Here is a 15,887-nt window from a genome sequence, read left to right on the forward strand (position 1 = left end):
GTTCGATTGTGTCTCCACCCTTTTGTCTGTCTCCCTGCTTTACGGCCTTTCCCCCCCCTTGGAACCCTCGATAACCAATCAGTGTCTGAATTTTTGGTAAAGTAATGAGATGGATTGTTAAATTTGTCAGAAATATAGCAAGACTTCTTCTTTTAACAGCAGCAGCAGGTAAAGCAGGTCGCCCATTGCTTGTAGTGTTTGCAGTTAGATCACGGGCTTCTCCTGCCCACGTCCTTGGGCAAAACACTGAAATGAAAAGAAAAAAAAATTAATTGGTTAGACCAGTGCCTTGCATGGCAGTTTGCAAATAAATAGAATCAAACCAATTAAGATAAAGATTTCAGTAGACCCCATTTATATACAGTCCTGCAACATAGAAAAAAGATAAGATAAGATGAAATTAGATAAGATGTACCTTTAATGATACCCCGTAGGAGAAATTCAAATTTGGCACAGCACAGTACAAGGAGGCAAACAGCGTGCAAACAATACAAGAAGTAGCAGCACGAGGTAGGAGTAGAGTAAGAGAAAATATAACTGAGATCATATTTTTTTTATACCAAAAAATCAATAAGTTAATGTTAAATAAATTTGCAGAATATCTAAGAGTGGGACAGATCATCAAGAATATGTGACAGTGTTTCACAATGTTTATAAAGTTTCCCCTGATTTAAAAACTCACAAAACTATGTTTTTTTATAAGGGAGTCTGGAGCTGTGGTGTAAACACAGAGGGCAAGAGCAGATCATTTATTATCTGGATTAACATGTGTGGATACAGATCCCATTTCAATACCAGGTGTAAACTGGGTGACAAACACATGTTGGGATGCCTTCTAGTACTTTACCTTATACATACTGACTCAAACTTTCATATACCCCCCTCACCTCATTATACTACTGTGCTTAAATTAAGTCAATTTCATTTAAATTATAATTTCCCTTGGCAGCTTACGTGCAAAATGTCTTGATACACTGTGCCACAAAAGATTGGATGTTTTTTTTCCTCATTGCCAAGGATTTTTTTTCTGAGAACCGGTTCTGACAGACGACAAATAGATAAACATACATACATACAGTCGTCTAATGCAAGACTGACCTACTGCTCAATTTAACCATGAGATTCAATGTAAAACACTGAAAACCACAAAATCTCATTTCACAAAACTCTACTTGCCCTTTCAGCACAACTGCGTGATGTATTCATGAGTTTATTCTCTTGCCGCCAGATATTTTCACATCTCCTCACTGTGTCTCTGTGGAGCCGTCAAACATTGTGACTTTGATTAATAAAGGTTTTAAAGAAACACAATCTGTCCGCATCTGTCTTTTACGGAAATGTAATTAAATCATTTCCTGCTGTGATTAGCGTGCGGCGGTGGACATTTAAAGCCTCGTTCAGAGCCGCGTGTTGAGGTTTTCTGACACTGAAGAAATGATTTTTAATAATGAGGAAATGAGTTCAGTATTGCGGAAATAATTCCAGTTTGATGTCGGAAGTTGATAAAGGAGATCAGATCTACGTTCTACTTGCAGAGCCATAATCAAAACTTTCAGCTCGCTTTTCAGTCGAGACCGCTCCGTTAACTGTGTAAATAAAGCATCATCACACGTCCCATTTGTTCACAAATCAGCCAGCCTTTGATTTGAAATGTTCTTTCCGTGCATTCCTCTGACTTACAGCCAGTTCCCGTCACAACAGTGCAAGAGATCAAAACATTTCTTTGGGCTCGAGTTAACGAGAAACAGTCAAAGTTGCCAAGAAGAACCATCAAATCAAATGCTGGGGACAGAATCACAAAGATGACAGCTCCCACTCTTAAGTCTTAATTCATCCGTACTGCACGAAGCCGTCTTGTTTTTGACTAACTTAAGCAGGACTAATGTGCAATGACTTCTGGCTGAAAAGGACATTTTTCAAACAGCAACAGAAAAAAAAAAAAAAAGAAACACGGCTGACCGAGTAACTGCATCAGACCGCTTAGCTCTGTTTCGCTCCAGCAGAAAATGTTTGCCTGCAGGAAGAATACAAAAAGCTTAAAAGGAGATTTTGCTTTGAAATTCAGCAAATAGTGTGACAACACAATCAACCTGCGGGAGCATAAAAAAAGATCTCAGTGTAGTGCAGATCTGTGGCAGAGCTCAGATACTGTGTCTTCAGAACGTGGCAGGACTGGCAGCGCTTCTGTTAATGCGTCAGTCTGACAAAATGACTGACGATGTCCTCGCTGCTGTGTATCTCAACAGGTTACTGCTCTCCTTAAAAACCTTTTATTTTCTCATTACACGCATCACAGCATTGTTAATGGACCAAAAATTACGAGCCTTTTTTTTTTGCTTTTTTGTTATTTGGTGTCTTGCCAGTCAACAGGTGTCATTAATTGTTACCATTGAACCACAGTTATTTTGGGTCAGGGTGGCCAATCTGTAGAGCTTAAAGGGACAGTTCACCCCAAATGTCCCTTTAAGCTCTAAGTTTCCTCTTACTACTGTGCTTTTTTTTTCTATCTAGATTGAGTTAGTGAGCTTTGGAAATATTGACATTGATGGTGTCTTCCCTCTCTCCAATGTAATGGAACTAGATGGCACTCAACTTGTGTTGCTCAGATGGAGAAAATATTTGAATCATCATCAGAAATGTCTCCTTCAAGAAATCATTACCCGATAACTCAAGATAATCCACCAACCTTGTTATGAGCTGTTTCAGGAAGAAAAATATTTTCTATTCACTGAAATCAATGTGCAGAGGGAAGCATACTTTATTTATTTAATGGTGAACTGTCCCTTTGAAATAAGTCTAACCTTCATAAAGATCTGTCGATCTGCAAGTCCCGCCCCCACGCATATTGGTTTCTTCGGACTTGAGAACACATTGTCCCGGTCATGGAAGGGCTCGATTACTCAAACAGAGACCTGCGCCACAAAGTGACTTAAACAAACCCAGGATGTGTTTCTGGTATCTGTCTTCACTTACCTTAACAATCGCGATCATGCTCAGCGGTCACATGAAGGTGGTTATTAACTCGATAAATCACCCCAGGTTTTCCACATCTAGCTATGAGCACTTGTACACAAAAAGGGAGGTGTTCCCAGCGTCTGATCATTTGCAAACGTGGACTGCCAGCAGAGCTAAATATGATATAAAGGAGAGCAAAATATCAGACATATAGAGGAAAAAGACAAAGACATACAGTTGCAGCTGCCAAATTCAGGAGGGACGGCTGATTGCTGACTGTATCAATGCATAAATTACCAGGCTTATAATATCACTACCCAAGATCTCTCTATAATTACATGTTTGTATTCCATTAAATACAAATAATTGCTTAGATGCGTGTTGATGACAGTTTTGTCCTAATTTTTTCAGCTGCAACCCTGCTGTGTCAAACAGACTTGGGAACAAATGAAATATAAATATAAAAAACAGAAATCAAAGCGGTACTTTCACATCTTATAACAAGTTTGAGGTTCTAGCGCTAAAATCTGTCTCTGTTATTATGTGGTATGGGTATTATAAAAGCACAATAAAAAGGCTGTGACATTGCTTGCGGCCAACAGGGAACAAATGAAATGAGCGCGCCAGGAGAGGACCCTCCTACACAGAAGTACACCTCTCATTATCCGCACACAGAACTCCACAGGATCCTCTATGAATGATAATGCTATGTTACAGAGACCTGAGTGGTCAGAATTCAGTGCTTTCATACGTGTTGTTCTGTTATCTCAGACATAACCTGCTCCGGGGCGGGCTAGATGTGCAGCACGAGTTACCATGGTGACGTATCCCTGTAAGAAGTGAACCGGCTTCGTAACGGTGTTAGCCCGCAGTTAACGCTGAGGTGACCTCGCTAATCACAGATGATGCTTTGTAGTGCTTTTTCACCTGCTACGAGTTGGAGACGCTGAGGGAAGCAGCCAACACAAGCAAGCATACGGGCATCTTGTTCATGCGCTGATTTATCAATCGCTGCAGAAGCTCAAAGAATAAAATCTTCCTTTCATCCCTCAACCCACCTCAAGGTCTAAACATTATATTTATAGGCAGAGGGGAAGATGTTTACAGTGTGAAAGGCACCAAGTGGTCCCTCATATTAAAGCATCTCCAAAGGATGTGATGCTCATTAATTACCTCAGCTTCCTCTCAGATTTTCATCTTTCCTGGCCTCCTCTCCGCTCATTTGTCTCTCTCTACAGCTGAACTGTACCTCTGACAGTTTACTTCCTCTTTTTTCGCTCCGCCTCAGCTAACACCGCCGCCTCTCTTTTTTTCCCCCATCGGCAGCTGAAAGCCTAATATTCAAGGTTCCTGCTGGGAGGCAGAGAAATGAACAGGGGGAGAGAAAATTGAAGTCAATCAGTCACCACCAGTGTGGATGGTGTTTTTAAAGGCTGAGGGGCCCGCTGGCTGCCAAGAGATCAGATTGACCTTTCGGCTTTGAATGTGTGTGTACCCGATAATCTGCTATTTGGGTGGGTCAGCCCGTGCACTATCCTCAAGATGAGACCTTTTCACTTCTGCTACGATTTGACAAATACCACCGTACACACACAGGCAGACGGGGAGGACACAACACAAACGGGAACACACATGGGGAGTTCATACATGTACACACACACACGTATCGTATGGCAGCGGGTGAGACAGATGAAGGAAAGTGGGACTGATGTTTTCTCTAAATGAGATGTCGCACCTATCTAGGGTCGGTCTCAGCTCACTGATATGAGACATTAATCAATAGATGGATTGCAGGGGCACAAACACACACACACACACACACACACACACACACACACACACATACGGCCCTGGAGAAAGTACCTGTGAATTTGTATTTTTTCGACTGTTGGTTGTATAGATCACACTGGGGGTGATTTGGAGGATAAATATAAACTTTTTGTTCAATGACAAGGTTATGCATACGTGTGTGTGTATGCGTGTGGATAAGTGTGTATAAGGCATCAGTGTTCGGTCAAACACACAACCTCATGATTCATGATTTCAACGAGGCGACTGTGATGGAAACATGGGGCTCCCAACACAGAGTACTCAAAGTGTAGCAACTGACTCTATCCACTTGAGAGTTTATTTTTCCTCAAGGAATGACTGCATGCTATGACTAAGAAAAAATAGTCAATGGACCTTGACGCAATTGCTGCATTTCTGATTCATCCTTGTTATGTATGCTTCCATGGAGTCAATAGAGTCAAGAGGTGTTATTCATATTCCATAATGAAATGCTGATTTTTGTGAAATTATTCGAACTTCCAAAATAAACGTTGTTTTTCAGGTCAGTGTGTTATGAGTAACAGTGTGCTTTGTGAGTGAGAACTGTTGCCGTTGTTCTGATCAAACAAGCTGTGATTACACAAATACCATATTTTTTCTTTACCTCTTTGTTCTCACAAATAAGAGTAACTTTATTGCTTGCCACGATATATTCCCACAGATGAACAATTCTGACCGTGCTGTGTGGACTGTTCTGGTGTCTGACAAGCCTGCACACTCACGGATGTATGACAAAAATGGTGTTTCTTGGTGGAGTTGGGATACTGAAGGGTGCTTCTTTTGCTCAGTTACCCATTGAGCCTGTTGCCCATAGCTCTTGATCTAACCACTCACTGTGGTTGTGTCTTCTTACACCATTCTTGCCTGCAATATTTAAATCTCTGTAGCAAAATATCCCAAATTTTATTGCGTAGGCCATTTTTTTTTATTGAGCAATAGCGCTGCTAACAGTGCCCCACTAACTCTGTGCCAAAGACACTGCATATTCTACAGCTGCTTCACAATGCAGCAAAGGTGGGTAGATTTTAATGTGAAGCAGTGGAAGACGTTTTATGTACAGTGCCTTAAGAGGCGGCTGAGAGCGATGAGTGAAAAATATGTCTTGGCTGGTATATTAAGAATGAGCAGGAATGTAGGAGTGACAGCACATATATCTTCTAACAAGCTAAGAAATATTGATAACTGAAGGCACTCAATCCCCGACACACACACACACACACACACACACACACACACACACACACACCTGTTGGGTCGATCAGTTCAAGGCAAGACTGCGGAAGTTGCGCCAAAAACACATCGTGTTTGCATTACGTGATAATGGCCTGACTTGCATACCTGCCAACATAAGGCTATAAGAAATAGGGAGATTTTCTATGGTATCACCCAACCGAGGGCAGGAAGAGGCGACATACCCACTTCTGCCTCTGGGTTGTGTTGCCAGGTAGTTGACAGATATCCCATACGAAAGCTGAGAAACACTCATTCGAGCTGTATCACTGTCAAATCGGGGGACTAATGGGAGAAAATTGGAGCACGGCAGGAGACTCAGAAATAGTTTATTAAACACGACTTTTGCTAAAATCGAGAGCTCCAACTACAAAGGATGAGAACAAATCATAATAACATGTAAAACTGGTAAATACCTACCCACCTGTATCAGTAGTAACACCACCACTGCCATGAAGCCCCCCATGGTATCCTTGACTACGGGTGCCTTTAAGCTCTCTCATGTTGTTTTTTTCAAGTTGCAGCCATGATCTGGCTGTGAGTCCTCGTGTTTTGCCTCAGGACCGCAGGGTGGTGTGCCTGAGTGGGCACAGTGACCAAGAACATCAACAGGCTGCTGGATTCACACTTAAAAAAAACATTTACTTCAGTGACTCAACCACTCAAATATTTATGCAGGGATGACTGAGAGGGACAGAGATGACAGCGACTGGGACGGAGATGACTGAGGCAGGCTTTTAACTTGTCCTGTAATAGGCTTGAGCGGTGGAGTTATGCGTCTGGGTTCCTGTGTGATCCCAGACTTTTCATCAGTCATTCAGCTCTTCATTAACATCAACCTCTTGAGAACCTTCAGCTCAGACCTGGCAGACTTTTTTTTTTTTTTTTCCTCCCCACAATGTACTTGCTCTCCAAATTCAGTAATAACCCAGGAACTGTCACTCACTCCAGTCTCTCTCAGCAGCAGCACTGTTTCTTATTAACGTGTGTTTTTCAGAGACGTTAACCAGCGTCGATTCCACGCGTGAGTTGGACAGGAGAGGCACCATCCAGCATACTCATGCTGCCTGTCACAACTTGGATTCGATTCATTTAGCCTTTTAGATCTAATTCCAAACAGAGGAACTTGGCATTTGAATTGCTGCACTCAGACCTCCTTCCCTCTTTATGATTTGCATTAGTCTTATCGGCACTGTTAAAATCTAAAGCCCTTTTATCCTTTAACCTCCCACAGTCTCAGCGGTGGCCTTTTCTCAGCCACTGGGGCCTCGTCACAGAAAAAATGTCCTAACTGCTTGTCTTCGTCTTATCTTAGGTTTCAAAGAAAAAAATCCTATATTACCGATCGGCTGCAGAAGTAATTCCTGAACCTGTGGCTGTGTCCTGTAATATCTCAGGCTATCCTCCCATATTATTGTAAATGAAGAACTAGAGCTGGAAACTAAATTCGATCGGCACATGTCCTTTCGTGCCTTTATCTGTCTTCAGAAATGAGAATGCTTGTATCCATGACGAGGGCTTTCTCACTTCACTTGTCACTGGCTAGCTTGTTTTTCCGCAAAGGACGAGAAAAACTGGGCATTAAATTGTAGCTGCAATGATTAGGAGGATTTTATCTTGTCCATGAGGAGACGATATAAACCTATTGACACGTTTCAGAGCTCGCAAGCTGACATCAGTGTTAGCTTCTCCAACAGGCTAACATCAGTCTCGGCTTCGCCAACTGGCTAATGTCAAAATTACCGTTTTCAACAGGCTAACACAATTGTTAGCTTATCCAGCAGGCTAACATTAATATTTATCCAACTGTCTAACATCTGTGTAAGCTTCTCCAAAGGGTTAACAGCAGTATAAGCCTAGCTTCTCCAACAGGCTAACATTAGTGTTGACAGGCTAACATCAGTGTTAGCCTGTTGGAGAAGCTAGCCTTATACTGATATTAACTCCTTGGAGAAGCTAACATTCGTGCTGGCAGGTTAACATCAGTGTTAGCTTCTCCAGCATCTGCGTTAATTTATCCAACAGGCTAACATCTACATTCCTCCAACTGGCTAAGATGCAGTTGCGAAACAAGTTCCTGTTGTACTAAAAATCCTGAACGTCATCCCAAACAGCGATAAAGTAGGACTAAAGAAGTTTCTCAAACAAGGCGTCTGGTCCAGGTCTTGCTTGCTGCACCCATCACGGCCAGCTCACTCACTAACAGCCCTCGTGGCACTCAGCCTGATCAAATAACAGTCATTCTGTGGAAGTCTCAGCCTTATTTCCTCATCATTTTGCTCCTCAACCCAGGCTGCAGTCCTCTCAGCCCACTTACAGATCCCAAGACTGTTTGCTGTTGTATTCCAGCCACGCTAGGCATAATCTGAGCCTTTGTCAGAGCCACACTCCCATCCTGGTCTGCTCATGAAAGGCACATTGTTGTCCTTGCTTGCCTCATTGTCTTGTTGCCAAGACAAGATGGGTGGAGGCTAGGAGTTTGGTTTAGTGGCTTATTAGCTTTTGTGATTTTTTTTTAAGGCAAAGCTAAGGGAGTAGCTTAGCAGTCAAGCTTGAGCAGGTGGGCTGGAGTGTGTGGGGTTTTTTTCAGAAGGAGTTTAGGAGATTAGCCTGTTTGTTAGCTGCTGTGTAGGTTGCAGCCTCTTGGGTTTTTTTCTGATGACATCTGTCAAGCCACTGCTGCAGGCTGGGGCTTTAAATGCGAGCTAATCCATCAGTGGATCGGATGTCTTTGACAAGCTCGTGCGTCTCTTAAGAGTCTCGTTCTTGTCAGTTTTATGAGGTCGCTCATTTTTTCCTGAATTATGTCTCGGAGCTTGCCAATTGCCGGACTCGGATAGAAAATAAAATCCATCACTTGCGCTCTAAATTACCATCTCCGTGTTACAAGATTTACAATTTGCCAATTTGGTACCATCAAACACCGACACACAGATGTTAAAATAAGCAAATTTGTGACTCACACTCTTCAGTCTTTTTTTTTTCTTTTGAATCTGTTGTCTTCCATGCTTTTTTAGATATCGGAGTAGTTGACGCAAGTAAACCACATGCCACTACTTCTTTTGACAGCTTTTAAAAAAAGCTCACATAGACAGTCGTCCGCCCCATCTCTCTCGCCATCCTTATCTGAGCATCCTTCACAGTCGAGGCCTTTTGCGCCCAGTCCGACTGAATTAATTCTGTGAACTTTAAAGAAAAAAAAAAAGTTGTGGTTTCAATGCACATGATCCTTTCACACCAAGTCTGGCGCAGACTGCTGAAAAGATTCAGAAAAAAAGAGGCAGTCTCCTCCTGTGCTGTGTGACCAGGATCTCCATACTGAAGCCTTCATGTTCCTTTTTTTAAAAATTTCTTTTCATCTGCCTGCTTTTAGTATCATGTTGCTCTTTTCCCCCCTCTTATTCATATCACAGACGTGCTCTCCACAATCTTCTAAGATCTGCTACTTAAAAAAGGGTCTTTACAGAGTTTAAAGAAAAACACTTGAACTTAAAAGAGCAGCAAATGTATCAGCGGAGGTTGAAGTCGTGTCCACTGTCTGTATCATCATTAGCAGGTGTCCATACTGTCTGACAAGTGTCTTTTTGAGACACCACGTCAGCTACAGTTGTGGTTGCTTGGAGAAGTCGAGGTGAATCTACAAACTTGTTGTTGCCAGCGAGCTAGAGTGTGTTCATGTTGTGTTTTTACATTCAAGATAACACGGCTGATGGGTTGATCTTTCACGTACGTAGCAGTAGCTCAAAAAAATCGATTATTCAGGCATCTTTAAACAGATTATTTTACTTTCATGATTTTTGCTCACATCAGCTGAGCTTGGAACTTGAACATGAGGCATGTTTTAGGTCCTTTACATTTTAACCATTTGGTTGGTACAGACGTAAGGAACAGACAGCCACGTGCATCTGATTTTGTCCCCACCTCCATTCAATCAATGGATCATGCTGATCGGGGAGTTATTAGTGGTGTCACAATACTGAAAAATATCGATATTCAATACCATGTTTGATACCATTGGGGGAAACGTGGACGGCATGCATAAAAAATAAATATTTGATGGTGTGTGGCTTGTTTGCTGTGAGTTCAGCACAACAGCGTCCAAGTTAATTTACTTCTGGAGGAGGCGAGCATATGTTGGCGTGAAAAAGCAGGTGGTCCTGATCTATCGATACAGCGGAAAATAAGTGGCCTATTAAAAATGTCCAGAATCAATACGTATCGATCATTATGTCCTGAGCTCTCGGAGTTATTATTCTTTTTAAGTTGACTTTCATCGAGTGTGTCAGCCACATCGTTCTTTTTCCTGCCTTCTCACCATTCCTTTGCGGCCATTTCTTTGGCTTCCGGCACTCAAATAAAACCTCCCCGTTGGTGAGCGGAGTTCTAATTGCTTTCTTATTAATTCTTTTCCCACCCAAACAGCTGTCAGTGAGCACAGGTCCAATCTGAACTGCAGACCACATACAGTGCGCCTACAGGTGCTTTTTCTGGCCGTTTTTTTTTTTCTTTCAGATCTGTACCTGCTGTTCTGCTTGTCACACAGATCTTGACATTGAAATGATGTGAAGGTCAGACTTTTCTCTTGCTTCAGCACACATCGTGCACACGAGCTTGATCCGACTCGCATGTGAAAATTAAAACCTCCTCAGGTTAAAATGCAGAACCATCCAGGCAGTGTGGGACTGTATATATGACGGCCTCAAATCTGGCAGTCTCCACGTACAGGCCTCTCACTGTGACTGAAACGTTGCTCAGAGGATGTTTGTCAGTGTGTGCTGTTTCCATTCAGTCAGCGGTTGTGTCTCTCTATGCGTCTATTTCACCTCTCATCTGTCTTCCTGCTATCTGTCCTCCGCATCTGTGAAGTAATTTCATTTCCTCTCTTGTGTTTGTATATTAATTTATGTGCTCCCCCACGCTCCTGTCAGAGCCGTCTTATCGGAGTAGCCTTGACATTCGAAAAAGCTACAGAACTGGCGCACAGCTCATTCGTCTCCTCACATCAGCGTTGGTCTGACAGTCCAGTTTTTTTTAATTGTTGCTCAAGCATTCAGATGACGTTTGGTTTTTTTGTTGTTTTTTTTTTTTACTTTTAAGTGGTAGGAAGGCGGAGACGGAGGAACTGAGAGGACAGATTAAGGTTGTGTTTTTAAAGGGGGCCTCGATGAACGCGGTACAGAAGGTGACGGTTTCAACCTCTGAATCATCTCACGGTCACATCTGCTCACCGTAATGCAAAATAACCACGTCTCTGGTCAGTTCTTTCATGCTGGATCACATTAGATCACACTCAAACAGTCAACAGTCATTACAACAAGGATATTTATTGTCATAGGTGCATGGAATGACTGTTTTCTAGTATTTTATCCCTGTCAAACCTTTCTGCTTGTTCTTTTTAAAATCAATTAAAAGGTAAGGTCTGAATCTAAGTCAAGTCAGTAAGAGGAAGCCAGCCTGCGGCTGCATTTTTGCATTTTCCAAAATGTCTGTCGTCCGTCTTGTAATCTGCCAACCACTTCAGTTTTCTCGCAATTTCCACCCTGTCGGTTGATATTCAGGTTCACGCTTCTCTCTCTGTATTGCTGTCTGACTCCGGCTCCTGTTCCCAGATACTTGAAACCTCTAGAGATTGCACTTCAGCTCATCGTGTATGTAAATCCATGAAAGAGAAAAACAGTCTTCACTGCACGCCTCAACCTCTGCAAGGTTTCTATGGTGAGCAGCTTCAGTGGGATGGGAATATTTGAAGATGAGTGTTACAAGGTTGAAAAGTTATTTCTTGGGTAAAATAAACTCTTTTTTTGGAAGAAGAGCATCACTCAACGCGGCAGATGTTTAGCGGCATCTCTAATTTGGGTTTTAAATTGAGTGCGGCAAAGGAGAACCAGTTCGGAAAAAAAAAAGAAAAAAAAAAACCCTTGGAGACTTTCCACTTTGTTAAATGACACAATATTTTCATAACGGTGCCGTGTCTGAATAAACACGTACAATCTCACAAGATCCCACCGTGTAACATTTCAGAATCTAATGTCCTCAGATGAATGTCGAGACTCTGCGGGCGAAGCCGACAATGAGACTTATTTCATGCCTGAAAAGAACTCAACTTTAGGACTAGATTGAAAAATAATGCTGTTGGAGTCCCAGCGAATATTTCCAATCATCCGTGCATGTTATTTTTCTTATGATCCCTAAATTCTTACGGGTCGCTTTGCTTTTCGGACCTTCCGGGCTCCGGCTCTGACACATTACTCATAATTCCTGTAGCTGGCTTCTTTGGCTGCTTCTCTGCCAGATGCTGATGCTGCTGGTGTCTAAAGGTCACCTTCTCTGCTCTGGACGCAAAACGTTTCTCCCCCTCACTTTCCCTAAAATGGTTTTCTGCTTCAGTGTATTATAATGAAGTAAATGTCTGGTTGCACAATCTAATGGATGTAGAATAGTGAGACAATCAGCGCTTACATTACTTCCCTGTAAATCTCGCCAACACTTTACAAGTTTGTCTGCCACTGAGCATGCAGTCACCCGCGAAAAAAAAAAAAAGGTTAACTGGCTATCAATTTCTTTTTACATACTGAATGACTGAATGACTGAATGAACTCGTGTTTTGTGCAGTGTTGGTCTTATTTACGAGTCTGAGGAGAACATGTCACAGTGGTCACAGTCTAGCTGCCTTTGCAAACAGCGGTGCAAACAAAAACAACACGTCGAAACACAAAGGGAGGGAAAAGTTGTCTGTTGACACTATAACTGCCCAGCGATGAAGCAGCTCTCATTATGATACATGATATGGATTTTTTTTAACTGATAATAACATCTTTACCTGTCACTTGGATACTGATACGATAACAATCATTTCACATTTTTGTGTTTTATAAAGAAGTTCCCAAACTGCAGTTTATAGACACCTGATGTCAGAGGTGAAGTGGATTGTAAAACAGCTTTGAAGGTGCCTTACTGGCTTTATATATAGTCCTAAATGACTGATAATATAGTAAATCAGTCTGTGGCAGAGTTGATTGTTCAGTGCTGTAATATTGTAGAAACCCAATTTCTCTTTGAATAAACATAGTAATCATGGTCTTATAGTACTAAATAATAAGGGGAAATGTTTTCTGCAACAGAAGTCATCATATCCTCAGTATTTACTCTATAGAAGATACTTTATCCCATTAATTCTTGTTGTGCGTTCCCCGAATACATTTAGATAAAAGCCTCAACGTATTATTTCATTATCCTCCAGTCCGCTCATCATTGTTCTGATTAATAATTTAGCTCATACAGTGTGACAGTGGGAAAACAAGTTTTCCAGAGATTGAGTTGAAGTCTTGAAATGTCTCGTACTGACCAAAACAAACATATGTAGCGTGAAATGACGTGAAACCTTTAAGAGCAGAACATCCTCTGATTTGAGAAGCCGGAAACAGACAGGTTTAGGAGTTTTTTGAGCTTGACAGTCAAGTCAATCTACTAATCTGTTATCAAAAAAAGCACTGATTGATTGTGTTGTTTGACTGATTGATCCAGCTCTAGTTTGTAGAAAGTAGATTTATATCAGTTTCGAAGTCTGGTGAACTGTGTAGAAGACGAAGACTCCACCAGTTTACATACCAAGACTATAAAGACATAGAAGGTCTACATATAGAGGGTTAAATTGATGAGTAACAATCAACAATTTGGAAATTGGAAACACTTGCAAACTCATGTCTGTTAGCTCTCATGTCCAGCGTCTACACTGTCTATTCACTGTGCACTCTGGAACTGGCTGCTGCTGGTTGACTCAATGGAGAGATTTGTCTTGTTCTTTCCTTTCTGTTATTTCCATTTTGACACCAACCCCCCTTTTTTTATTCCTTTCATCTTCCTCCCATTGTTTAAATCTTCAAGAATTGGCTCTCAGCGGGCAGAGTCAAAATGGGATTAAATGCAGTCATTTTGTCTGAGGAAATTCTACATTTCATTGTGACGCGTGTCAAGTTTTCATTATCCGAACGGAGTCGAAACACTCCCGTGGCTTCTCACAAAAGCGAAGGTGTACCTGGCTGAAAGCATCCAGCTTTATCTGGAAACAAAGAAGGATTTTTTTGTTATGACATTTCTTCTTCAATACACAGGAGCAATGAGAGGGGACGACACACTGTAATATGTGATGGATCAGGTTGAAACCCACAACTTCACCGGCACAAATAACAACAAAGGCTCTTGCTGAATGGCTCCTCAGACTTGTGCTCTGAATCCCTCAGTTGTCTGATTATATCTGACCCTCCCACTGTGACAAAGTAATCCCGTTTTTTTGACTCCATGTCGGCTCCTTGCAGATTCTTTTCATTTCGCTTTCCTCTCTTGTCCTCTCCAATCGGCTTTGTTCAGCAGCACAGCGCAGCCACACTCGGACCAATTAGCTCTGATGGAGAAAACTGCTGTTGCTGACACTCACTAGATCGGAGGATGGATTTCATGGAAAGATTCTGCCTCCTCCACACCCTATAATCACACCCGAGATTAACAAGGAAAAATACTTTCTGTCCCTGTCTGTCTTTGTCTCGCCATCTCGGCTGATGGGTGTGAGTTATGGGTGCATGTTTGGTTTTGTCTCAGATCCAGGAAACAGCCCGCACATTGGATAAAATGTCAGTATGAACGTGTCCAAATTGGTTAATGTGTTCTCACTTTGTCACTCCGCAATATGCCATTAAAGGACTTTTGCAGGGGATACAGTTTGAATCCTCGATGGACTTCTTGTTTATCTGTTCTCTCGGTGACAAATGAGCCTCTTTTCATCCCTTTCTTGCCAATTATTAAGGTGCTGAGGCGTACAGCACAGCATCATTGCAGCATAGCTGAGTACTCACTTTATGAATTATGCGCTGCACCAGACTGAAGAGAGCTCAGCATTTCATTTCTCTCCAAACAAGAGAGGACTGTGGATCGCAGTCTGTTGCCTGAACGTTCACATAACTTTACGATTAAGTTAAAATCGGCAGATACAGACAGATGTCCTTCAAGTCTCTAACACTATTTTCTATTTTCCCTTTCAGCCTTCTCTCCTCTTCTGTCCATTTCTTTCACAGTCTGATTTTTTTTTTTTTTTTTTTTTACACCTTTTCTTCTTCTCTATCTAATCCAGGCTGAGGTAATAAAGAAGGAAATATTACCGAGTGAGAAATGAAGCGAATGTTTTCTTTACCCTTCCTTCCCTCTCTCCCTCACTACAGTGTTGTATCGACAACTACGAGGAGATGGTGAAGATCCTGCTGGACCGAGGAGCCAGCGTCAACGCTCAGGACAACGAACTGTGGACGCCACTGCACGCCGCGGCCACATGTGGCCACGCAGGACTGGTCAAGATCCTCATTGCACAGTAAGACATGCAGACGCGCTTCCTGCAGGGCTTCATGCTGGGATTTATAGTGGAGGTGCCCAGCCTCGCCTAAAAAAAACAGAGTCACGAGTGAGGTGGTTTGTGCCATGACTTTGTGAGCTGGCTGTGTCTCAGGAGGTCAAACTGTTCAGAAAGTCGTTGGTCCAGCTGCATGTTGGATGTGCTTGGGCGAGAGATTGAACCCCTGATTGCTCCAGTTAGATGTTACGTCAATACGTGAGAGGATGTCTGAATGGCTGCAGCCCAGTCGCAAGGAAAAAATGTTGGCACACCACTGTATATTTTTAAGGAGACCTTGCGACAATTTTCAGCCGTGTTTATGGCAGCCAAAACTGTTATTTTTGACAAGATGTTGGGACAACTGCTGCGGCATTTGTACCGACAAGAACAGTTATTTTAAGCAAAAGCAGGTTCTTTTTCTGACTCTTTTCAAAAGTTTCAACATAACCTCTGGTTTGCAGAAAACGTGTATTGCCACATTTATTCTGGCAGT

The 15,887-nt window shown here is 42.2% G+C and overlaps 1 protein-coding gene and 1 long non-coding RNA gene across 4 annotated transcripts in view; one reads left to right on the top strand and one right to left on the bottom strand.

Annotated features, from left to right (window-relative positions):
- The window catches only part of ppp1r16b (protein phosphatase 1, regulatory subunit 16B), a 100,020-nt gene that overhangs the window by 61,033 nt on the left and 23,100 nt on the right, over window positions 1-15,887 (top strand). For all 3 annotated transcript variants that reach the window (XM_037100232.1, XM_037100234.1, XM_037100233.1), the window contains exon 4: window positions 15,228-15,373. In XM_037100232.1, the coding sequence (XP_036956127.1) occupies window positions 15,228-15,373 (146 nt within the window). The remainder of the gene's footprint in view (window positions 1-15,227; window positions 15,374-15,887) is intronic.
- On the bottom strand, window positions 3-8,432 carry LOC119020703. Its single transcript, XR_005075400.1, has 5 exons — window positions 8,333-8,432; window positions 6,440-6,594; window positions 4,129-4,305; window positions 2,974-3,128; window positions 3-246 (listed from the first exon to the last, which is right to left on the bottom strand). It is a non-coding gene; the product is annotated as an uncharacterized LOC119020703 (long non-coding RNA).

Source organism: Acanthopagrus latus, chromosome 6 (assembly GCF_904848185.1).
Source record: "Acanthopagrus latus isolate v.2019 chromosome 6, fAcaLat1.1, whole genome shotgun sequence".
In the NCBI taxonomy this organism is placed as follows: domain Eukaryota; kingdom Metazoa; phylum Chordata; class Actinopteri; order Spariformes; family Sparidae; genus Acanthopagrus; species Acanthopagrus latus.